The sequence below is a fragment of the Meriones unguiculatus genome, chromosome 20 (assembly GCF_030254825.1).
Source record: "Meriones unguiculatus strain TT.TT164.6M chromosome 20, Bangor_MerUng_6.1, whole genome shotgun sequence".
In the NCBI taxonomy this organism is placed as follows: domain Eukaryota; kingdom Metazoa; phylum Chordata; class Mammalia; order Rodentia; family Muridae; genus Meriones; species Meriones unguiculatus.
The window spans coordinates 42,049,314-42,075,629 of record NC_083367.1 but is presented as its reverse complement, the minus strand read 5'-3'; the positions used below and the strand labels follow the sequence as shown (position 1 = coordinate 42,075,629).

The 26,316-nt window shown below is 42.2% G+C and overlaps 1 protein-coding gene across 3 annotated transcripts in view; it reads right to left on the bottom strand.

Moving 5' to 3' along the window:
* Window positions 1-5,811: 5,811 nt before the first annotated feature.
* Window positions 5,812-26,316, bottom strand: part of Hs3st5 (heparan sulfate-glucosamine 3-sulfotransferase 5) — a 283,018-nt gene continuing 262,513 nt past the window's right edge. For all 3 annotated transcript variants that reach the window (XM_060373196.1, XM_060373197.1, XM_060373198.1), the window contains exons 4-5: window positions 11,718-11,856; window positions 5,812-7,589 (exon numbers count right to left, since the gene is read on the bottom strand). In XM_060373196.1, the coding sequence (XP_060229179.1) occupies window positions 6,656-7,589; window positions 11,718-11,824 (1,041 nt within the window). In that variant the 5' untranslated portion in view covers window positions 11,825-11,856 and the 3' untranslated portion in view covers window positions 5,812-6,655. The remainder of the gene's footprint in view (window positions 7,590-11,717; window positions 11,857-26,316) is intronic.

Sequence of the window (26,316 nt, the reverse complement as noted above, 5' to 3'; positions counted from 1 at the left end):
GTCACCTTGTGCATTAACAGGCCTGGTCAACCCAGGAAGCGTGCAGGGTTCCTCTCAGTTTTCAGAGCTGCCGACTGCCATGTGTGCAAATGCCTCTGTGATCCTGGCCTGTGGCCTCATCACTTGTTTACGACCCATTGAACATGACCATGTTTTTGTGAGCACTTCATTTCCGGTCATGTTCTGGGTTAGTTTCATAAGGCTGCTATAATTTTCTGCCACAGTTAGCACACAAGAATGACACAGACTTACTATCTTACATTTCTGTAGGTTTGCAATTCCAACGCAGATTTCGCTGAAATCAGATTTTTTGTCTGGGCTGAGCTTCCATGTGGAGGCTCCAAAGAAATTTAATCTCCTTGCTTTTTATCAGCTTTTAGTTGCTGAACATACTCCTTGACTCCTGGCTGTCTCCCCTAATTTCAAACCTATCATTCATCTCTCCTTCATCATCCCTATCTCTCCTACTGTCCTCCTCTGCCTTGATCCTTGACTCTCAAGCACCCTTTTCTGTGTTGATGGCCAGGGTCCTCCAGGATACCCTCTACTTGTTGAGATCTTCAGCTCTGTCACATCTTTAGAGTCCCTTGCAGTGTGTCTTACTTTGGGCTTTATTGCTGGGAAGAGATGGCAACTCTTATGAAGAAGAAGCATTTAATTGGGGCTGGCTAACAGTTTTAGAGGATCAGCCCATTATCATCATGGTGGAAAACATGGCAGCATGTAGGAAGACATGGTGCTGGAAAAGGAGTCGAGAGTTCTACCTCTGGATCTGAAGGCAGCATAAACAGACTGTGTGCCACACTGGGTGTAGCTTGGATCATATATGAGACCTCAAAGCCCACCTCTACAGTGACACATTTCCTCCAACAACGCCATACCTCCTATAGTGCCACACCCTATGGGCCATGCATTCAAATATATGAGTCTGTGGAGGCCATTCCTATTCAAACCACACACCATGTAAGGGACTGTAGTCATGTTTCTGAGATTAAGGTGGGTAAAGTTATGCTATGAACCCCAGTAGCAAGGACATGGTATGACCTTTCTGTGTATGACCCTTCAGTATGCTCACAGAGTTGTTTTTAATAAGACATGTTTACCTCCACCCTGGGAGAGGAGATGAGTCAATAACCCAAGACCCTATCACTTATAGTGACACACCAGATGAAGAAACAAGAGTGAGGGTAGAGGACAGAATTAATGGAAGGAAAACAATGTTTTTCTGCAGCACCAATTATTTGATAATCTTTTCCTTGAAGGAAAACTTTGGGGACACTTATTTTAGCATTTATTTTCTGTTGTAAAACCTTAGTCTCCCTTGGGTGTATATCCAAGAAGACAGGCCTGGCCTGGGTTTCTGGAAGAATTCCCTCAGAGGTATGGCAGTCAGACTCACTCACGTCCCAGAGCGCTCTAAGTAGGTCCATTTGTGCATCTTCAACCTTATCTTGTGTGTGGCCCTTTCCCAGCTTTCCTGGCCTTGCTGGCCTTTGTCATGCTGTAGCTTTTGTGAAGCTGCTTTCTTCATCCTGCTGTTCCTGCTTCCTAGAGAGAATACAATCTTCCATGTAGGCTCATTCATGCTTTTCTCTACTTCTCCAAGCTATTTGTTCTATAGCCTCTCAATTTTGACTCACCTTTTAATATTAATAATTATTAACACAAGACGGTGTGTCTTGGTGTAGACACACTGTTACCAGATGTGTCCAAAATAATTAGTTTTTTTGTTTGTTTTCTGTTTTTCAAGACAGGTATTTTTTTTTTCTTTTTTCTGTAGTCTTGGCTGTCCTGGACATGCTTTGTAGGCCATGCTGGCCTTGAGCTTAGAGATCTACCTGCCTCTGCCTCCCAAGTGCTAGCATTAAAGGTGTATACCACTGAATCTGGCTAAGTGTAACTGTTAAAACATTAAAACAATGGTCAGGATTAAGGGTCTTTTGTTTGTCATGTAGCCATTCCAAAGTTGTTTATTGTTTGTTTCTGCTCTATGTTTAAACGTTTACATGGGCCTTAGGGCTCATTTACCAAAGAAACAGGTAGTTTTGTCTGTCCAGATATTTCTCTGGTGTCCTGAATGGGAAAGATGTACGAAGCTGAGGCATGTTCATTTGTAAATGCTCAATTGCTCTTCAGAATGGCACTACCTGTCAATTTGAGTCACCTTTTAAGAGGCTGCTTTAGAAGACTAAATCCTTCCCCCACAGCTCTGGAAATCAAGCAGGCTGACATGGTTCACAAACTTGTGATAGGACTAGTTTGCAAAGGCCAAACATGGTTACTTTGTGAGACTTAAAGTATTTTTCTTTTCAACCAAGCTTCTTTAAAAGAGACAGAATGGGAACAAGAATCTGATACTTTTTATGGGATATACAGATTGCTGTCCACCTTTTCAACTCTGCAATTCATTTCTAATTATTATGTAATAGTGCTTGGATTCATGGAAGGGACAACACAATTTAGTTGTATGCAGTCTTGAAAGACTGAAGATAGTGGCTGGAGAGATGACTCAGTGATTAAGAGCACTTGTTACATTTCCAGAGGACCCAGGTTTTGATCCCAATACCCAGGCAGTGTCTCACACCTGTAACTAGTTTCCGGGGATCCGATATCTTCTGCTGCTTTTGAGGAAGCCAGGCATGCACACCATGGCACAAACATTTATGAAGGCAAAATACTCATATACACAAAATAAAAAATTAAAAAACAACCACTAACACTTGACAATATAAAGGAATTGTAAAATGGGTACTACACATCAATCATTAGAACTTCATCAGATGATCCTATTTTGGCTACACTTTGCTTTTGCACTAGCTATCAAAGAGTGGCTGACTACTGAAATGCATCAACAGATGTGAGGAGATCCGAGTATTTTCTTAAGACAGAGTGGTTAGGAATACGTGAATAATATCAATTTGGGTATTTGTTTTTCAGCACAGTGCTCTCTATCTTGAGTCTTTTTTAGCAATATTTCCTCTAAATTTATTTTTAAATATTCTGTATTTCTACCTTGCTAGAGCTTGTTACTAAGATTTTGCTGTATTTTGTCATTTCTTAGGCGGGACGTGGCTGCAGTTTTCTGTGTTGCTTAGGCTGTAGACTCTTCTCCAAAGTGAGAGACAGCCGCTGAGTGTGTGAAAAAAAGAAGAGTACAAAAGATTCCAGTAGCAAGACACTGTGATCAAATTCCTGGCTTTTGGCTATGAAGGCAACCTGATTTAGGAAATAGCTAATGGGACAAAGCAAAGCTTGTCAGCAGGACTGGAATTTACACTGCACTTGGTCACTGTCCCTGATTGAGGAGTCTGCAGTGTCCACAGATTCCCTTAGTCCCGTACTTCTCCCCCAGGATAATCCTTGTATCACATGCAACACCCTGGACCATGTGCCCAGAAGATTCCTTTGGCCCTGTGAGTAACCCACTGACTGGCAAAACACTATCTTAGTAGTCCATCAACGTACACCCATTAAATCTAGGGTCAAACGTGATTATGAGGCATCTATAGCCCTTGGAGTCAGCAGCACTAATCGTGGATCAAAATATCTTAGGCATCTCTTGCTGCATTGCACTGCCGTCAGTGGGAACTGTTAGTGTCTGAATCAGGTGTGGGTTTATATGTGGTGGCTTCAGGGGGAGGTAGACTTGGGATCTAAAGATATTCATCTTCAGGTTTGGGAGCCTCCTACTCTCCCTCTTTATCTTGAGTTCTTTGTCTGATTATAATGGAAATTCCTTGGGTTCCAAACTGGTGCTTCAAGTTTATGATCAAGTTTATGAAAGTGTCACCATTGCATAAACACCCACTCTATTTCCGGTTGAAACTGTTCGATAAAGCTGTACAGTATTGCCAAGCCTCCTGAAGGAATGTGAATTGTTCATGATGGAAAAGGAGTAAGCAGTAACTCATTAAAGAGAGCCCTAGTGGAGTGACTGTAATGAGCTGTGGATTTCTCTGGAGGACTGCTGCCTGTCTGACAACAGCAGGACACGGTTTTTTCGTAACAGGGAGCCTTCCAGTCTGCAGTGGAAGTATGCTATTAAGTTGCGTCTTCTTTACTCCTCTACCTGTCTTAATCAGGACTGCTGTGATTGCTTTTTCAGTGAAATGAGGCATGCTACCCGCAAGTTCTGCCATCTGAGGCCCAGCTTTGAAAGCTTTGAGTCAGCTCACTTAGAAAGTAAATCAACTGAAAATTCACAGTGCCTTTGGTTTTTTTGAACTTGTTGAGCTAACACTAAAAGTATAAAGTTTGGCTTAAATCAAAATGGAATCTTAGAATAAAGTCTGATTATTCCACACGTAGCATTTTAAACTTCCCTTAGGAGGAATACTGTTTGTGTTTCTTTGTTTTGTTTGAGGATCAAGCACCGCATGCCAAATTCAACTGATAATTGAATACTGAATGTCACACTAGCACTAAGAGTGAATTTCTAATAGTCTCATCATACAAACTGTAATAATTTGAGGTGATGAACACGTTAATTAGCTTATTTTCAATTTTTTACTGCAAAACCATATCATCGTTTTGTATGTCCTAAGTATGAACAAACAAAATTTGCCAATGTATCATGAGAAGTAAATTTTTAAAATGCATAACGTAACACATTAGTATAGAGACATTTCAGTTCATTAGCTGAGGCTGAATCTTAGAAATGTCAGTATTCCCATGGGGCGTATTTCAGTAGTCTGGTACAGGTTCATATTAGCTGTATGGTGCTCTTGAAGTACTTGAGTGAGATTAATGCTAACCTGGTGATTACGTCCTGGAACGTAAGGTTCAGAGAGATGGTTGGCTGAGAGTTGAGACACAGGGAAGGAGATAGCAGACTCTCTGTATTGGCCTCCTCCCTGCATAGCAGAGATGTGATTGACACTTAAACCTCTGACTCACTCTCTAGAGTCATTGCACAGTGAGCACCTATGTTTCTGTCCTGCTTGTGTCATTCTCGGGGACAAGAGTCCTGCTAACTCAGACAGAAGAGATGATGGCCAAAACTGTGGATGGAGAGATCATCCATAGTGATATTGGAGTAGAAAAGGCTATTTATTTAGTAAAGATCACCATCAAATCACTGGGCAGGGGAAAGACCTGAGAAAATTCACCTTTATCTCCACAAGGGGAAATCATTGTGATCGGCTGATTCTCTAGGCACCGTAGTGTTGAGCAGAGCACTCCCTCCCTGCTAAGCAACTACGAATGCAGAGAAAACATTTGCTGATGTTGTTATAACTCTTTCTGCCCCTTTCGGAATGGTGCTTAGGTCAAAGAGTTTCTGATGTTACAAAGTCACCTAATTTAGTACTTTCTCTGAGTAGGAATGTGGGCCAGCTGTTTTGTTTGTGGCAATGCTGTGTGATTTGATCACATCTGAGCAGCTTAAGAAATTTCCTTTTTTGAGAGCTCTGCATCCTTGCTGGTCTCTGTACAGTGCCAACCGTTCTTGGTACAGAGACCATGCATGTGCTCTAATCTTGTTTGATTTTATTTTTTTGGACTGTGATTAGAGGTTCAAAGACAACCATGATTCTTCTGTGCTGGTTCTCGTCTCTCTGGCACAGCAGCATGTAAATTCTGTGGACACACTTAGAAGCATAGCCACACCGGGGTTCTCTGAGAGGTTCTCATGATTTTGAGAGGGTTGAGATGTTTGTAAAGGGTTCTCAACCTCTCTTTTTAAGTACACCTCACAAGAGTTTGGAAATCCAGGGACTAAGTCAATCACTCCAAAGACCCTCAAAACCACACAGCTTCCATGCTGGAGGCCAGCAGGGGGCGCACAAAGCAAAAGGCGTTTGTTAAGAAAAGTTGCACATAGTGTAATTTTAATCCATTCCATTTTAAATACCACAATAAATTTAATTTTCACAATAAATTAAATAGCCATATTCAGTTTACAAAATAGAATTACTTAGTGTGAAACTGGTATTTACATCATTTACAAAATGTACAGGGCATTTCTCTTTGTTGACATACAACATGGAAGTAAAAGGACTTGATTCTCCGGCACGTGATAGACATGCTACAAAAGACACCATGGAAACAATAGTGCAAAATTACCACAGGAACTTTGGAACAAGGTCAATTTGATGAGATAAGACATTCTTTTAAATGATAAGAAAATAGCATATTCTGTTTTCATGGCACCAACCTAGCGTCTGAATTAAAGAACCTTAGGACAAAAACAAAACAAAACAAAAAGAAACACCATAAAACTGAATCCTCTACTTCCTGAAGCTTCATAGCCATTGGTACATTTTCACACATTCATCTTTTGGCTTAAATCTATGAAAATGGCGGGTGACAAGTTCTGAATCAAAGGAAGACTAACTCTTGGGAATTTCTAAAGTCACTTTCCCCCAGTCCCACCACCTCTTCTTTTTGCTTTTTTGTCTTTCTTTTTCTTTTCTCTTTTTCTGTAAATAGCTTAAAAGATGCAACTAGGCAGACAGCAGTTTAATATTTATTTTGTTTTGTAAATTTTCAGTAGAAAAAGAATTGATCTTATATTTGGTCACACACTGCGTATTTACAAGTTATTCATGGAAAAATGACTTGGGTAGCTGTGTCTGGGAAAGTGCATATTTTAATCTAGAGGAGAAACCACGTGGCTCCAGATACAACACATGGTGTTGTACAGGGTTGTATTATTTTAGGGCCAGTTCAATGTCCGACCAGTGATCTGGTAAAATTTTTGATTAAAGGGATGAAAGAATTTACGCAATTTGGTAACGACGGAGGGGTCTACCTCAGGATGGATGCGCCCCTTGCTTCCCGCCAGGCACTTATTAAAGATAATGTTAAATCGCAAACAGTAAAACCCTCTTGTAGCATTAAAATATAAATTGTACTGACTTATCCTTGGAGGAAGGTTTAAGAACTTCTCCACGAGCTGTAGTTCCGGCAGAGGCTCGGTGATGAGACGGTCTCCGTCCACGACGTGGAACTGTTCAATCGGAAAGTACTTCAGCCAGCGCTCCAGATGTTTTGTGTATATGCTGGTCCTAACCGCCTTGTATTTTGTGTTCACCTCGCAGGTATTAGGGTCTATGGCCAGCTTTTCAAACTTATAATAGGTTTTGTTCTTCCTCTCCTTCCCCTCTAGCACCTGAGTGTAATCAGAAATCGCTCTTGTGGTTGGCTCCCTGACAATGATCAACAGCTTGATGGATGAGTTCATTTTGTAAATCCTTTTCGGAACCTCTTCTGTGATAAAATATGCCGGGCTCTTTTCAATTGTGATTTGCTGAGGGTAGGAAAAAGGCATCTTTTTCCTGTACCAGTCAATGCCCTTGGCATAATTCTCATCATTGTCAAAGAAGTGGATCTCTTGGGAAGCTTTGACCACTGCAGGATGGAGGTTCAGCATCTCTAGCAGGGCCCTGGTGCCCCCTTTCCTCACCCCGATAATAATGGCTTTTGGAAGCTGCTGGACCAGGTCATGGAGGCGAACCTGCTCCTTGGAAGAGTTGCCTTTCCGGAACTCATGCAGCAAGCCTCTCTTAAACTGCAGGGCTCGGAGTGGGAACTCAGCCTGATTGTGGGCACCACCAAATCGGCTTTCAACAGGGCAAAGGGGCTGGAGCCTGCAAGCAAAGAGAGGCACTGTTAGAAACTCATCACGACGAACTTCTCATTGTTCTGCATCTGTGCTCACTCTCAAATTGAACATGCATAAGTAAAGCCACTGGGTCCCAGGCTGCTGTAATCCATAATGAACATATGTTTGGGAAATTTTATATTAAGCAACCCTGTATTCAGTGGAGCACACATAATTGATGGGATTTTTTTTTTTATTAGCGCTCCTTAAAATTTTTATTCACCAAGCGCTTAATTGACTATGGCGTGTACTTATGCTCGCAGTACAGGACAGACAAGTGACTCCAGCCATACTAATAGCTTTTGAAACAGCTCACTAGTTAAAATCATTTAGAAAATCGGGAAGGCGGGAGATTATAATCTTCAGTTAGGGCGCTGAAGGGCAAAGAAGAGGCCATTTATTTCAGGCATTGTGCGGTATTGTTTCTTTTCTTTTTCTTTTTTTCCATCTCCTTTGGCAGCCTAGCAGGATTCACATGGTACTTTAACATCCTTGAGATATAATCTGAGAAGAGGCTCTCAGTCCCTGCCCTTGGCTTTTTGCATCGCTATTGCACAGAACTCCAATCTCTGTCCTTGCTGAACTTTTTTTGTTCGGTGAGAATTTCTGCCCCTTGGCCTTGGGAGAAGAGTGCTGTATTTCTGACTCTCTTTCCATTTCTATCTAAAAGGATCAAGATTGCACTTTCATCTTGCTGATTATAGGAGCAGTCCCAAGCACCATTGTTCTGTGTATGACCTACCACTCCTAAGACCAGAAATCTGGAAGAAAGACTTTGATGGGGCCAGAAATTCCAGATCTTCATTACTATCCAGTTTAAGTCAGGCACTAGTGAAGAATGCAATGGACAAAGCCAGGAAGGATGAACAGTTATTCATGTTTTTCTGAGAGAGAAAGATGTGGGAACAGCCACAATGGTATCATGATGAAATCACTACTTTAACATGGCCTCTATATATGGTTAGAAAATAGTGTTTATATTTATGCATAGTCTGAGGTAAACTAAAAAATTACTATAATTAGTGAGTCAACTAGGCTGATTTAAGAAGTCATTTCAGGTTTCTTGGTGAAAGGGGATAATACTAGTCAAATAGACTATTGGATTGTTCCTTCCAGTTGAAATTTTCTAGTGACGGAGTAATTCAGACTCTCTCTGCTTCTCTGTGGTAATAAGGCAGTCTCTTCATTCCCCGGGAGACCCCACTTCAAGCAATGTTCAATCTATAGTATAGACTTTAGGGGAATGAATGGCTTTGGATTTGCTCTGTTTACCTAGGTTTATATAATAATCTTTAAGGAAAATATGAACATGTATTAATTTTGGTAGGATTTATTCTATTATTTATAGACTAACTCACACTTAGTTCAGAAACTTTGAAAATAATGAGTAAAAATAGGCTTAGCACTCTCTTGATTATTGTTCCCTTTTCTGTGATAAAACACCTATGGCCAAAGGGAAACTTGGGGAGAAAAGGGTTTATTTCAGCTTACAGTTTCACATCATAGTCCGTCATGGACAAAAGTCTGGGTAGCAACACAGGGCAGGAACCTGGTGGCAGTAACTAAAGCCACGGAGGAAAGCAACTTACTGGCTTATTCCTCATGGCTTGCCCAGCCGGATGGCAGTGTCCATGGTGGATTGGGTCCTCTGCATTAATCATTAATCAAGGAAATACACAACAGGCCAGTATTATGGAGGCATTTTCTCAAAGGAGACTCCCTCATCCTAACTGACTCTCTCTTGTGTCAAGTTGACAAAACAAAACAGAGCAAACTAACCAGGTCAACTAGAGTTAATATTTTATGAAAATGTGAACTTTTAAGGTTTTTTTTTTTTTTTTTGGAATTGTTATGCTAGGGTTCTAACTTGGTCTTACAACGTTGTCAACAGATACATAGTTTAGAGTGTTCTTGGTTGAGACAACCATGTGGATATTATAAATTAGCCTTTCTGCTCTTCCTGGGTTCTGTCTATGAAGCTAGGTCTAACTCATCGAGGTGTCGTTTGCTTTTCTCCTAGACATATAGATGACGCTGGTAATGTTTCTTTTTTTTTTTTTTTGAACTGATAGTACATGTTTATTTATTTTAGAACACCTTACAAAGACTCTTGGAACTCTTGGAATGCCCTCTAGAATGCCAGCCAGGGTGCTTTATCACGACGTCAGGGCACTTGAATTAAAAAATTGATTTGTTTAAATATTGACGTTTGTTAACATTTGGCTAGACACTGTCAGTCAGGCCGGAGGGCTTCAGATGGGGATGACTTTTTTTGATGGTAAACTAGTACAACGTACTGATTACCATAGCATTACCTCCCCCCCCACCCCGCTGGTAATGTTTCTTTGAGCACTGTTGCAATAGTCTTTCAAATCCTTTTCTGAAAGTTTTGGTTATTTTGCCCAATCCTGTAAAATCCTGTAAAAGTGATGACATGGGCATCTCTGGGAATTGAACTCCCTCTGTCTAGAAAGGGCTGTTTTCCTTCTGAACTTCCCTGTTTTTTTCTACTTCCTATTCTGCACTATCAAACTCTGTTGGCCAATTGCTTTCTAGACTTCTGCACTCAAGTGAACTTGTAAAAGTAGGAGAAAATATCTCATTCCTTTGCTCCCTGAAGAATGGTTCTAATCACAGCTGCCAGACCCAAAGCAGAATTTTAACATCATAAGAGACAAGTGAAGTAACCTCAGTGTCCTTCCTCGAGAGCAGTCTTAAGTTACTAAGCGTAAGCCGAAAGAAGCACACATCATTTCAGACACAGTTGTTCAGAATCTTAAACAAGGGATTGCAAAAAAGCCCTTCAAATGGTAGATCTTCTTACAGAAGCCATCCCACGAAAGAGCTGGGAAAGCTACAGATAAGAACTGTTACCAGTTGAAACGATAAATATGTTCATAACTATAAGTTCAATTACTCAACAAAACCTCAATGATTGGAAGGGTATTTAAGGTGTTGTGAAGACCTCACACTAAAGTTCTGTTATGGACATAGGACAAACGTTGTCACCTCAAGGCTTTTCATTATCAAATGAGATGTCAAGAATAAGCACTAAGTGCCAACATTGAGTAATAAGCTCTTAACTACATAGGTCATAGTTACAAAGTGGGAGAAATTTTGAACTGCAAAAATCAATAGGAGGTTAAGGTATATCAGTTAAGACGGACACTGGCTGAAGGAAAGCAAGGGCTATTGCTGTATTGTTTAAAAACATCTGAGGTACAGGTTACTAAGGAGAAAACTGAAGCTATTTTTATTTAAAATTGTGAACAGGTTTTCATTGACTCTGGGAGTTGACCTGACAATGAATCCAGTCTCTCAGAATAAAAGTTAATTTAAAGGGGGAATGGGAAGCAGCTTCCTATCCCACAAATAAGGTCCTCAATATTTACTACTCATCCTGACTGTAGAACCATTGAGGAACAACTTAGGGACACCCAACAGTCATAATGGGGACTCCTGCAGGCCCAGCACCTTTCAACTGTTTGTCTGTTAAAAGTCCACCCCCTACCCTGTAATTTCCTCTTCATGGATTTTTCCAGTGCCTCCTGGGCAATCATTCTGTGTGACAGCATCCTTGTCGGGTGTGCTCAGCTCCCAAAAGCCAGAGCTAATTAATATAGTTAAAAATCCATGCCTGTAGCCATCTTTCCAGGGCAGAGGAATGCAGACTTGATGAGCTTCTTTACTGGTGCATACATAATTGTCCGCTCATAAATTTCAAAACAAAGAGATGTGGTACTGGAGCTACCATGCTGTAATGGCTGAAGGTCAGCACCAGATGCACACAGGCTATACTGTGTCCTGGTCAGCAACAGTATTATTTACTTATTATTATTTATTGTACACAGCTTTATGCCTTCTCTGAGAACAAGTGTCAGTGTTCACAGAATCCCGGTGGATCTGGAAGAAGTATCCTGGTCTGAGCAGTGTGGAACTTGTTCCTCACTGAATGAGGTTCTTAATGAATTAAAAGGAACAAAACAGAAAAGTGTGGTTTTTTGAGAATTTTGAGGGACAAAGGCAAATGGATCACCTCAAGTTCTAGCCCAAGGAAGCTCACATCAAGAGATACATAAAGCTACGTGGGCAGAGTGTATTTTTAACCACCTACCTATCCAAACTCCCAACTCTGGCAACGAGATACAGGAGGCTCCCAATGGCAAGGCTTCCAAGCACCAGCAGCTTCTGTCTCAGCCACACCTGCTGTTTGAATAGCATGGCCCTCCATCAACCTTCAGGACTGCCGCAGCCTGAGAGCAGAGAAAAGGTGCCTGTCAGCACTTGTCAAAAAGCCAACCAGAGGTGGACTCAGACCATTAAGCAAAAAAGAGAGCACATACCAACTTTGGCAGTTTTCATGGTATTCTTGATCTTAGCAAAACTTACCTTTCCTTAAAAAGACAGTCAAACAAACAAAACAAAACTAAACAAAACAAAAACCTGGTCTATGTTATAAGATCAACTATTAGTTTCATGGGAGATTTATACAGAATTTGCTCTGTCTTCAAAAGTTTCTGAAGTACATAAAAACTCATAGAAGATAGATAGATAGATGGATAGATAGATAGATAGATAGATAGAGAGATAGATAGATAGATGTACAGACAGGTAGAGTGTTTTACCACTAAGCCAACTAAAAGGTAAACTGAAGTTAGAATAATAGAGTGGGTGATGAAATTCTGGTTTAGTCAATGATTATTTTGACCATAACAGTGACATCTTTAGTTTATACGTTTTTGCTTTGCTTTGGTTGAGAATGAAGAAAGAGGGCAGGATCTAAAATTACTATTTCCCGAGATTATGGGTGGTAAGTATCCTGCCTGATTGTGTTTGAAGACACTGGCTCCAAGGAGCTTGCTGTTTGCTTTCATTTCTTCTCCCAGTCCAGGACATTGGAAACACACTTTGACTAGGTGGCCTTGCCCTGTGGTACTCTTCAGGCTCCCAGGGAAGTTGAACAGGTTGGGTGGAATCAGGCTTGCTTTTACCCCACCAAGGAAGTTTCCCTGGAAGCTTTATTCTCTTATACATGAAGAGTATAGTGTAAGGATTTACTTGTACTGTTATTACATTCTGGAGGGAAAAAAATAAGCTCCAATTCAGACTTCTTATTAAAAATAAATCCAATCCCCTTTCAAGATAAGATTGTTTGCTTCTTATTGAAACTGAAAATAGCAACCTGAGAACACAGAAGCTGAGCCCTGGCTGGAAATGATCTTGCCTCAAAGGTATCTCCATATTTGTTATGTGAAGATTTCAAGCATGCAAAAGGGATGTGGCTGCGATGGTCAGGCTGATCTACACTTTTATTTATCAAGAAACTGCTGAGCACCAACAGCATTTCCTACTATTAGAGTAGGTACATGGGAGATTTCAGAAGTGTTCTGAACAAGTTTAAGATTAGAGAATCATGGAACAACCAGAGAACAAAAATCCCACATCTCAGTAATGTGCGAATAAATGTTGGTAAAGGAAATTTAAGGAAAGCACCCGAGAATATGCACCCTATAACAATCCAGTTTTTATTTACCAAGGAGACTATAGGAGGTTATCCTAAGAGAGAAGATTAGAGCAGAGAAAAGAATATGTCCATGTGCCAAGTTCTGTGTTGGGTGCTACAGAGAATCATAATCAACTAAACAGATACAGTTCTTGCACACTGGGGATGTACACTCTAGAGAAGAAGACAGATGGTAATCCGCAAACCTATAGAGGATTGAGAAAATACTTGCAAATTGCATTAAATACCACAATGAAAATATAGGAGAAAAAGTTAACAGGGAGTTTCTGTTATTCATGGAGGAGAGAGAGTTGAGTGGCATTGTGGAGGATAGCAAGGAGGTAGGAGGCAAGGTTGGGTAGAGGCAGGCATGGAAGCTGGGGTATGGAATTCTCGGCTAGCTTGATAAGGGAAGGTAGGTGTGGCCAGACAGAGGGATTAAGAGGGAGGGAGTGTATCTGCGCTTGGTGGGGAGATGGATCAGTATACCTGTGGTTCTGGCTTATCAGGGCTTGGCTTGTAGGCAACGGCATAGAGAAAGGTGATACAGAGAAGTTTATTGAGGCCTTCTCTGTGGTAAGCACATTGTCAAAGTGCTATTTCAGAAAATCCCAAAGAATAAAAATGTCCTGTGTGGTAGATGGACGTTCACAGTTTTGTCTCACTTCCTCTGGCTGCAGAATTGTCAGGCATTGAGAAGGCAAAGGCAGTAACATGGCATGTGATTCAAAAGTATTTCTGAAAGAACCACCAGCCATCCTCTGGGCTGATTCCAAGGGTCTTAGAGCCACAGCCTAAAGCACAGGGCTTTGACCTATGCTCAAATGTGAACAGTGGTGTGAAGTGCACAACAGGGATGGAGAGCAATGAGATCCTGCAGTTAGATTCATATAACTGTTCTTTCCTTGGCTACAAGGTGGGACAGCTTGTTACCTCCCCATATGTGGTGGGTGGAAAGAGAAATGTCCCTCAGAGGCACAAGCATCTGAATGCTTGGTACCCAGCTGGTGGGACTGTTAGGGAAGGTTACAGAACATTTAGGTGATAGAGCCTTGATAGAGGAAATATGTCACTTCGGCTTTGAGGTTTCATAGCCTGGCCCTTCTTCCTGTGTTGCCATGCTTTCCCACCTTGATAGACTCTATCCCCGTGAAACCATAACTCAAAATAAATCCTTTTCTTCTCTAAGTTGCTTTTGGGCAACTGACTCTTATCACTGGAAAGAGAACAGAACAGAAAAGTCAAGAATGCACCATGTCATGGCGCTATAGCAAGAAGGAAGTGACAGTTCTGTAGGTAACGGCACTCCTCAAAGGCTTATTAGCTTTCCTGACTAAAGGATTGCGTGTCCCTGTGCTTTAGTGTGAATGAATAAATGTGCATTCACAGAAGAGCACTGTGAGCTAAGGAGGGCAGCAGTAAATAAGAAGGATGGGAAGAGTCCCATGGCCTCAGTGGGAGTCACCAGTCTTCCACAGAAGATCAAGAGTGCAGGCTGAGGAAGCAGTTTGGCTTTTTTCAGTATTTCCATGCGGTGTCTCTATCATCCTGCTCAGAAGGGTATGGCACGATGCTTTGTGTGGTACCACACAGCCCACCTGTCTGTCTTTATCTGCCCTCCACCTAACCTGGCTCCTTCATCAAGCGGTGGAGGCTGCTGTCCATGGTCCTCCTTGAGTGGCACTGATCTCTCCTTCCTGCACTCAACCACACAGACATTTGCTGTTCTTGAGTATTTTGACTGATGTTAAGCATCACCATCTCTATGGATTACCACCACGTCCCCGCAATGGGCTAAGTCAATTGATGGAATTTACAAGTATTGGAATGTTAACTGAAGGAATTGAGCCTGACTGAGTCTGCTTTGCTGTCTGGGGCCAGAGTACCTCTCTGGGCGCCTGAAAGAGATCCCTAAGAAACATACCTGCCCCTATCCTCAGAGTCCCCAGGCCAACAGTTCTGAATTAAGCTTGTATTTGCAATTTCAAATAGGAAAACCACCTCATTTGGTACTGCTTTCTATACCAGGGCTGGCCATTTTTGTCAGTGAGTTTCTTCAAGCTTTGTGCTCTCCAGGCACTCCATCGTGCCCCACGTGCCCACCTTAGCCGTTTTTTTTTTAATGTTCTTTGCACTCTTCCTATGGAAATTCAGAGCCCAGTTCATCTTCATAACCTAAGTTGTTTCATCCCTGACCTGTCTGGGGGTTGTTAACTGGACCCAGCATCGTAGTCCAGGCCTTTCTTTCCAAGGGCTCAGTGTGATGGCCAGATTCTTTCCCTTTCATGAGTTGACCACCTCTGTGCCCACTTGGCCACTTCCTTACTGGTCTTCATACCTTTTGGCTTGATGGTCCAGTTAGCCTCCTCACTGGCATGGAATATATTTCCTATGTTTCTCCTTTTGGCATTCCCTTACAGAGTCTTTTTAGGAGGGATGATCATGGAGGAAATATCCCAACACAATTCCCATCAGTTGGTAGGAATTGATCTGGTCTTTTGTGCTGACCAATTAGAGGGCAAAGGTTTGTGTGTGGGGTGTCTGTGCCTGGGAATAGAGCTTGGAAAGTATTTGCTCCTGTATGTAAGTAAAGTTCTGAGATGACCTCATGATAAACCCTGCTTGAGAATAGCAAGGAAGAAAAAGAAGAAAAGTAAGAGAGAATGTGATACTCAATGTGGAGATGGTCCAGGGCTTGGGGACTTTAACATGTTATGTTTACTATTTTTCTGTAGAAATGCTTATGCAAACTTTATTCATTAGGCTGTTAAGCCTGACTGGCCCTGAGGCTATTTTTTTATGACCCCCTAAGGCTCTTTCAATCTCATTCATGTTCCAAGCACCTCAAGGATATTCTGTCCTCTGGACATGGCCATGTATTTTCATGTAGGTTTTGCACTATGGGACATGCTGATACTGGTGATATATGCATCAGTTCAGCCTCCCTGTGTACAAGATGCTTTAAGCATATCTACTTGCATTTTCTCTAGTCTTTTCTTTGAATATCGGGCCTAATTTTATACTGACTCCTCTTATGCTATATCTGTGCCATCACACTATCCATGTTCACTGTGATAGTGAGGAGGTCTGAATGTGAGATCTCAGCAGCTGCTACGGGAGCCGCCAGTGACTCAGTATAGATGTCACAGTCTTGGTGCCAAGAGCACTTGTGAGCGTTGTGGTTTACTTTCGTCATGGGAACCTTTGGAATTTCATGTTCGTCACCTGTGCAGTGAAAACAGCAGTGTCTGTTTCACGGGGTTACCAGGAGATGGACCCAAGCACAGAAGTTTGTGAGCATCTTATCACTTTACAGTCATGAAGCATAGTTAATATCTTGAGGAGGCAAATAAATTAGTTCTCGCAATGCATATTAAAGAGGAAAAATAGAATAAATGTACTTTTCGTGAATAGTATAAGTGGACTGTGAAAAATATAGGTTCTTTTTAAGCATAAAAAGCTTTTAATAGAATCTCCCATAGAACAATTCAGATACTAACACTAAGCTTCTATTTAAGCAAGATGTGCACATGAAAATACGCTCATGCACACATACGACACAGTCAATGCTTGCCTTCAGGAGCTGATCCCTCTTTCAACTTTTGAGGGAGGAAGAGGTCTCACCAGTGTGTCCCAATGAGGCTTTTTAGGGGACATCTGGAATGACATTTCCTTTTGTATTATAACCAGTCGTAGGTGACAGGGACTATATGAGAGCAGTCCCAGAATAAAATGTTCAAGAAAAATAAAATATCCTGGCTTACGGTCAGGATACCTTTTTGTTTTCCAATAGTATCAAGAAGTGCTCAAGAGTCTCAAAAATTAGAAGCCGTACAATTTGACTGAGAACGAGTGACTCTGCAGAAATCCTCTAGGCCTTCAGCACCAGATTAGGAATCTGAGGCATCCAGCCTCATGACCTGAGGAGCTCCCAGGACCCTACAGATCTTCCTTGCCTTAGGGCTATGAGGTTCCAAGCCTCTCTCATGTCCAGACAGCCATTGTTGGAATACCCAGTTTGTATTGTGCAAGCCAATCTAATATGTCTGTTTTATAATCTAAATTCATTTTATCTGTCCCATTCCTCTACAGAACTCTGGCTACAACTCTGTTATATTGTTAACAGGCAATTTATAAAGTTTAAAAATGTTTGTAAAATAAATTTTTTTTATGCACAGAAGGGGATAAAGTCCTGCAGTGATATTTAGGCTCTCACTTGTCTCTAGATTTTAATCTCTCTCAGCATCTCATTTTGTGTTTCAAGAACGGCATAGCTACAGTTGCTCCAGAGCAGCAAAGCTTCCACAGACATGGTGTACTAGCTGAACACAGCTGAGTATCTACAAGAGAGTACGTGGCCAGAAACGACAAGCTGCGGAGACATCTGGCTATTTCTGTTAAACAGCACTCAGGCAAAGAAAGAAACAATTCCCAAGCTACAACAAAGAAATGAGGGGATTCAGAAATAATAATGATACAGATATGTTCAAGCATTGCTCAAAGGCTTGTAGAGACGATTCCCACGGGCCCCTGGTAGCAGTAACAACAATAATGGAAATGATGGCAACAGAGTTCATTAAAACAGCTAAACTTCCATGGCACAATTATTCCTGGGAAAGTCACAGCCCTCTTTTGAGTACTAGCTTAGTCATCCCAGGAAACAGCCTTCAGAGGCAGATGAGATGTGTGTCTTTAGGGCAGCAGGCGGTATTCTGTTCACATTTATTTTCTGTCATAATGCAACACACTTGTAAAGTACATGCTGTTTTACTTTATTTTTTTTGGATGGATAATGAGCACCATAGATATGGGCAGATTACTCACCCAGGGGCACTTGGCTAGCACATGCATATGGGGGATTTAAATTCAGAGTTACGTGGTCACATCAGACGAGGCTCCTTGACTGCAGCTCCACCTAAATCCTCGAATGCTCACCCTTGAGACTGTCGATGAGAACTTACTGATAGACCAGTGCAGACAAAGAAGAACTACCCCAAATAATATAACACACCCTTGAAACTTGAGGTAGAGGATGAAAAAGTGGAAAAAAACAAAGAAGAAAATATTTCTATAGAGGAGGGAACTGGAAAGGAAAACAATTGTGGGTTTTCAACCCCATGTTGGTAAAGTCAAAGCAGTGGAAGGCTCTACTTCATAGCCATTAGGCATCTTCTCTTTCACCATGCTCAGACTTCAGACTCACCAGAACCATGAGACTCTCACTTGCCCTCTGCCTTGTTCCTGTGAAAGATTTTATAGTTGATGATGGGCAATATTGGCTTTGACTGCCATCTGTCACTGACTTGGCTTATCACGTGCTGACCTCTAGAAGACGCTGGCAATATCTCTTAATACCTTTTCGTCATTGCTGCCTCCCATGACCTCTCCTCCCCCTCTCGCTCTAGCTCTTCCCCTGAGTAGTGCAGTCCATGGCTCTCCATCTGCCCACCAGTGTGTCCCAGAAGGAGCCCTGAAGTTCATTGGCTTTGGTTTTTAGCTTACTGTGCTTGGTTCCATCTCTAGTGCGCTGCCAGCACCCACCTGCCTTTCTGCACCGTCATTTGTCACTGCTATGGCTCAGATCACTGTCTCTCTTAAACTAGCCATTATGGTCTCCTAAGTGCCCTTGTGCTATTAGTTTTGCTTCTGCCTCAATTTACTCTCCACTCCGATGCCAGATGGATCCTTGCAAATGGATATCTGATCTAGTTGCCTCCAGGCTTAACACTCTTTAATGGGTTCCTATCGGTGAGGTGGTTTTAAATGGTCCTTTACCCCTTTCCATGGCACCCCACCCCCAAATCTACAGTTAGTAACTTCAGCTCAAAGAACAGCTGGCCATTCTTTTGAATTGGGCATGGTCGCTGCATGACTTTCTTCTGAGGCTCTTACGGCATCTAAACAGTAACTCAGTGCTCTGTGAGGAGCACACGAGTCTTCACTGCCAGGCTAATGCTCCCTCCATCTCCCCTAGCCTTATGTTCTCATATTAGTTCCTCAGGAATCTTTCTGGTTATGCAGAGCTGGCTGACATGTTCCTTCCCTATGCTACCACAGCACCCACCAAAGAATTCTACTTAACCCCCAAATGGCTTGCTATGCGTCCTATCATGTCAGTTTCCCGGATGAAGAGCGTGCCTTCTCATGATTGAATTATCACCAGCACTCAGGGTGGCAGATGCCGAGCAAACAATTGCTGAATAATCAAATCAGCTGGATGGGAAGGACTTTAATATCCTGAAAGCTGTGACACCTGGCCACTGCCTCTCTTTAACCGAATAGAAACGCTTTAGCTTGCAGGCTCATCAAGTGCTGTGTGTCTGAAAATGATCTCATTTTCCTGCCTTTTGGAAAAGAAACAACCTGGGTACTTGCTTATATGTGCTTTGTCTAGATTCAGCAATTGTTAACGTATTGCTATGTATTTGCCTCATGTCCCACTTACTGCCATGTAAACACATACTAATTTAACTGAGACATTTGAAAATAAGTGACAGATATCAGCCTTGCAGCCTTAGAAGGCCCCGTATGAGGACCAGCAGACTTGGGATAGAGGGAGGGCAGTGGCATTTGTGTCTCTGAGGCTTGGGGAGGTGACGTGGCCTGGTCGGAGTTTCAAACTACATGGTCTGTGTGCTGTGTGTGCAAGTGTAAGCTCCCTACAGCCTTAAGCTTCCTCCAGCACCACTCTGCCTTTCAGGAAGACTTTAACAGATTCCACTCGTAGAAATTAACGTAGTCACATCTTTCTGTAAACTCAACTTGTGAAGTCCGATGAGCTAACAGAAATAAACAAAACAAAACAAAACAAAAAGGAAAACCAGGTTGACAGAAGGGGAGGCAGTAGAGAAAAAAAAAATAACATTCCCAGGAGAGTTCTTGTCATATGTATTTTACTCCCCCCTTTAATTCCTTTAAAGAAAGAAATCTGAAAAAGCGACTCATCATTCTAACATGAGTGGTGGAGGCAGGCTGCTGCCTACGTATTGGCATGCAACAGCTGGCTCCTTGTGCAAGCCAGTTGCTGTGTGTGTGTTTGTGTGTACATGCATGTCGGGGGGTGGTTGTGAGAGCGTATGCATGCGCATCTCTCTCTCTGTCATTTCTCTCTTGCTGTGTGTGTGTCTGTGTGCATGTCAACGTATGTGCAGGTCAGATATAGACACTGGGTTTCTCAGCTGTTTTACTTGTTATTTTTCTTACACAGGATCTCTCACTGAACCCAGAGCTCACTGATTCAGTAGAGTAGCAGGCCAGAAAGCCCTAGGGATCCTCCTGCCTCCACCTCCTCAGTGTTGAGATTATAGGTGTGTTTTCATGCCACATCAGTTTTTTACTTGATGCTGGATATCAAACTCAGGTCCTCATGCTTGTGTTGTAAGCATTTTGACAATGTAGCCCTAGTTTTAACCCCTTAAAGTTATTATTAAAATATTAGATTATAGCCTGGTGAGGTGGCACACACCTGTTGTGTTGGTTTGAATAGGAATGGCCCCTGTTGACTCACGTGTTTGAATGCTTAGCTCACAGGGAATGGCACTATTAGGAGGTGCGGCCTTGTTGGGAGAAGTGTGTCACTGTGGGGGTGGACTTTGGTGCCTCCTTATTCTCAAGCTATGCCCAATGTGGCACGCAGTCTCCTTCTGCTGCCTGAGGATCAAGATGTAGAACTCTCATCTCCTTCTTCAACACCATGTCCGCTTCCATGCTGCCCTGCCTCCCACAAGGATGATAATGGACTAACCTTCAGAAACTGTAAGCCAGCACCAATTAAATATCTTCCTTTAGCAGAGTTGCCCTGCTCATGGTGTCTCTTCATAGCAATAAAACCCAAACTAGGAAACCTTTGATCCCAGCTCTCAGGAGGTGGAGGCAGGAGGATTGGTAGAAATTCCAGCCTAAGCTCTATATATTTAAAATTAAATAAATTGTAAAAGGCGGTAAGTACTAAAAGCTCATTGTTAATTATCTTGGTGTATCTCACGACTATTGGTACTTTTGAGGTTAAGCCAATTGGGCCTATATGGTGGGAATACCACACAGCTCTTTCCAGTTCCACATCCAGTAAATTCATCTTCACAACCCAAAATTCCATATTAGTCCACTAATGCAGGTAGCTTAAAAGTAGAGCAGAGATTGAGGGAATGCCCAACCAATGTCTGGCCCAACCTGAGACTCACCCCATGGGAGTCAGCCAACCCCAGGCACAACTGATACTCTGTTATGCTTACAGATGAGAGGCTAACATAGCTGTCCCCTCAGTTGCTCCACTCCAGTAGCTGATGGAAACAGATGCTGAGACCTACAATCAAACATTGAGTGGAACACAGGGAGCCTTGTGGAAGAGTTGGGGGAGGGTAGAAGGACCCAGAGGGGACAGGATATCCACAAGAAGACCAACAGAGCCAACTCACCAGGGCCCAGGGAGGCCTGTGGTGATTGAGGCACACTCAAGGACCATGCATAGACTAGACCTAGGCCTCCCTACACAGATGTAGCCAACGGGCAGCCCAGTCCTCATATAGATTCTAACATGGACTCTGTTTACTGCTTTTTGATCACTTCCCTTGGTAGGGCTACCTTGCCAGGCCACAGGGGAAAAGGATGTGCTCAATCCTCATGCAACTTGATATGATGGAGTGGGTAGGGAGGGGGGGCTCCCCTTCTCTGAGGAGTGGGGGAGGAGGGATAGGGGAAATAGGGAGGGAGGGTAGCATCAGGAGAGGAGGAAGGTGGCCAAGACCCTGTAAAATGAATAAATAAAAATTTAAAAAGCAACAGCAATGAAGGGATGATTCTTGCAGCAGAGACTGATGAACACCCAAGCCGCCTACCCTCACTGAGTTGGGCTTGAGGATTTACTGGCATGGCACACTGCATCAAGATTACTTCTGACTTTCACTACTAAGGTCTTTCTGAAGAGCTAATTTAGAAACATGTAGGGTGGTCCTGTTTATGTAAAAATGAGGCTAGGCTGTCTTCCCCTTCCTTGTCTCTTTACCCATGTCCCCATTCTCCTGACATTTCTAAGGCTCCTATGAGTCTTTCATTCTGTCTCTTGTGATCCTTGGTCCCTCTCTTCCTATGCCTCCTTCCATTTTCCCCTATCCTGCCACCGAATACGTTTTTTAAATAAAAGAACTTAAAAAGCAAATAAGGAAGAAAAATTATTTTAAATAACATTTATAGCAAAATGAAGTATCCCTAAATACATTATAAAACCCATATTTAATAAACCTATTATATAATCTACAGTTACTTTGCATGCAAAATGATACTTAATCTCCTATTTATAATATAGCAAGCTAATATTTCTTAGAAATGAAATATTCAGTTTTATATTATTAATGTGCTTCAAAACTAAGGAGATGGCTCAGCGTATAAAAGGGCTTACTGCTGTTTTAGAGAACCTAGATTTGGTTTCCAAAACCCATCTCTGACTCTAGTTCCAGAGAATCTGCTGCCCCCTCTGGCCTTCCTAACCAGTGAGCACCAGGTTCAGTGAGAGACTGTGCTTAAAAGAAAATAAGGTAGGGAATGGCAGGCGAGGCGTCAGAAGCCAATCTTTGTCCTCTGCATTTGTCCCAGCACTCAAGTGTATACCGACACTTCCATCCCATAAGTGGTATGGAGAACAAGAGACACAGATACTGTTTCACTCTCCAAAGTCAACTCTTGAAGGAAGTGTGAAGAAACCGCATCTTCTGCTGCAGGCAGACCTGACCCTTCCCGTGAAGGAAGGATCTCATAGGTCAGAGTTTGCTGGATCTGCCTGTTGCCCTCTGGCCCTCAGCTGTACCTCCTCTTTGGAGAGCCATTGTCTTTTTACCGAAGCAGCCATTAAAGTACTTTCCCCAACTACTGATCATTTTTCAAAGCCATTCGTGGAGTGAAGATTATGTTGGATACATTTAGACAAGGTTATGACAGCTGGCAGACATGGGCTGTCACCTGGGCATGCACAGGGGATTCTCAGCTGCCAAGGGTGGCACCCTTCCCTTCATGCTTTGTGGGCACTGGCTTGAAGTTACTAATCTTTTCTGGAACAAAGACCTCAGTGTTCTCAAGTCCTAAGGTTGGTTAGTATACCCTGATGCAGCCCCCAGTGTTTGGAGGACAGGCCCCTCCTGTGTGACCTCAAAGGACATGTGCTGTCATGATTATATCACACAGTTACACAAACTTTCCAGTGCCTCTTACAGAGCTAAAATCCCAATCCAGCATTCCTCCATCTTAGTTCTGTGATTTTCCCCATGGCTGTGGCTCATTGCTACCCTGGGTGGCCAAAAGTGGGAATGGTGTTGGAATCTGACCACAGGGTCAGAAGTAGTTAAGTTTTCTATATGCACGCTTATAGTAGGGTATGTGCCAATGAGGTTAGTGTACACACACACACACACACACACACACACACACACACACCAGCGTGCACTTGTGTAAAAGAATTTTCATTGTCACAGATTTGCCAGGGAATTACTATGAGAGAAAAAGGAAGTACTTATTATATAAGTAACACATATCTCTGGATTTCTGGTTTCCTTCAAGAGAAAAATCAATCAGGAAGCTCAAATTGCATCATCTACTTTCTGTGTGATTTTGAACAAATCTAACTGTCCTGATTTTTATTTTCATTTCATGTTTAATTTTTTTCTTAACATAATATTTTTATTAATTATTTGCGTACCTTCCCGATTTTTCACTCAAGAAACACGGGAGTTGGAAAAAGAGGACTGTGTTCAGCAATCCTTTCTTGGCCTAAAATTCTTTTATTTCAAGAGATTTTATCAGCTTCGTTTGTACCGCCTGCTTCCAAAATGAGATAAGGAGACACCAGAAAGCCACAAATGCAGGGCAAGGGGTGGAAGTCATGCCTGAGGTCATTTTCAATTTTTGATATGGTATTACCCCTCAGTTTTAAACAGAAGTAGCCTCATTAAAGACAGCTCCGCCACATCACACTGCCTATTATTGTGGAAAATAATCATCTTTTCCTCAGACACCGACTCTCTCTGAAAAGATCCCGACACTTGAGAAAGATTCTGTTGATGAGCTTTCAATTTGCCCTGCTGTCAGGAGCCCACTGGAAGCACATTCTGAGGAAACTAACTGAGGGCAGTTAGGAAAGGCTGTCATAAAGAATTTGCTTTCAGTCTCTCGTGGTAATCAAATAAGAGTGCGGCAATGAGAAGTGCGTGTGTGTTCAGGAGCACCAGAGCAGTCCTGCCAGGCTATGCTCGGCTCCAAGGCCATGTGCAGGTCCACGTGGGTGGCATTGGTTAACAGCTGAAGCAGAAAATATCTCAGTGGGGATGCTCATAGTTGCTCTGTTAAATGGCCAAGGATTAGCTCTTTCTTGAGCTAAACCACAAAGGGGCCAAAGTTAGAAATGAAGGGAAAAAAGACTTCCACCGTAACACAGAAATGCGAGTTAGTGCTGTGTGCAAGAGCTCTGAGCCTATTCTGATAGATCAGATGGTTCTCCATTCCACTCAGCATCAGACGCCGCACATCCATTATTTCATCTCCAATCATGGGGTTATCAGGTGGGTCGTCTGGGGGCGCTGTCTGCAGCAGGGCACTCAGGTTGCATTTGTAATGACCAAGCTTAAAAGGGGTTAGTTATTTCTGTGGGAGCATCGTTTGGTAGAAAGGGAGGGAAGCTGAACTTCATCTTGGCCTCACTATCAGTGGCTCACTGGCGTAAGCAACGGATGTTTGTGTCACTTTTAAAACTCCAGTTTAAGAATTTTACTGGACTTTCACAACAAAGATATGAAGAACACAAGGCCAAGTGTCTTTCATCCTCGCAATGGAGCAACCCAGGCTGCTTGAGTGGAGCATTCATGTCTACATAGCCAAAAACTGGCAGGACTCAGAAGTGAATCTGGCTCTTTTTATCCCTGGTTTCTATCCTGGAAAAAATAAATCATTTCTTTCTATGATGATTTAGCCTTAATCTTTAGTTTTAGGACTCAGATGCCTATTAGTTCAAATTTAATCCTGGGATAGTATAAATTTTGCAAGAGCACTGAAATAAATTTTATTAAAATCTGGGGTTTAGAAAAAAGATGAAAGATGTGTATATTAGTTTTGAATTATCAAACGTTGTTTTATTTTCTCTCTCTGTTTCAGCAGTTTCTCTCAGAAAAAAAAATATCCTCATAGACTGAAAAGGATTATACACTCACTGAGAGTAGCAAAACAAATTAGCCACTTAATTGAATAATTTCCTAGAATAACTATAAGACTGTGAGATCACTAACTCCAATTTCCCTTCCCAATTAATACAACTTTGCCAGGATTTTTATTTTGGACTAACTTTGTACGTCTCCCTGAATTAGACATTATCATTTTACCCAATAATCATTTCCTGGTATTGCCCTGCACTGGGATGCTTTCCTTCTACTGTTATCAGGTTCACTGGGATACGGTCCATAAAAAATGTACCATCTGAAGGTGTGGTTGGTTAGGTTTTAATATATTCATGGAGGTGGAGCTGTGCGGTCCTGTCGACAGTCTGTCTGGACACTTCCATCTCTTCAGGAGAGACCTTGCCATCCCTTGGCTGTCCAGCCGTCCATGTCTCTCCCTTCTCAGCCGAGGCAATCACGAGCAGCTCTTGGCATCACTATCCTTCCTTGCTCTGCGGCCCTTCTCTCCATTTTCCTTCTGCTAGAGGTTTCCACCTCAGACCTTCCATTTCTTGTCTAACAGACGAAAGCATTGCCATTTGAAACAAAATGCAGAATTACATCTCTAAATTTCTTTTCCTTCCCTCTAAACCCATAGAATTTTAGATCGTCATTTCAAGAGATGATCTAACTTCTGAAGGATTTGTTAACTGTTGAGAGTAGCAGGAAGATGAAAACAGGAGTATAAAAGAAGAAAGAACTGACTGCCTTTTCCTCCTCAGAACATTAGTTTTTCTGTGTGACCTCAGCACAGACTGGATGTTAGGATGGTTACTACTCAGTGAAAATGTGTTAAACTAGTAAGGAACCTGGCATTTAAAGGAAAGAGAAGTTGGCAGAGACAGTGCCCAGGAGGCAAGCTCTCACTTACTGAGTGTCAAACACAGAGCTGAGTTACAGCCAAAGGCAGTAAGGATTTTTTTTTTTTTTTTTTTTTACTATGTCATTAAGTACTTCAGTACTCCAATTGTGCAGAAGTGAGTAGGTGTCTCAAAGAGAAAACTAGGGAAATATGAGAA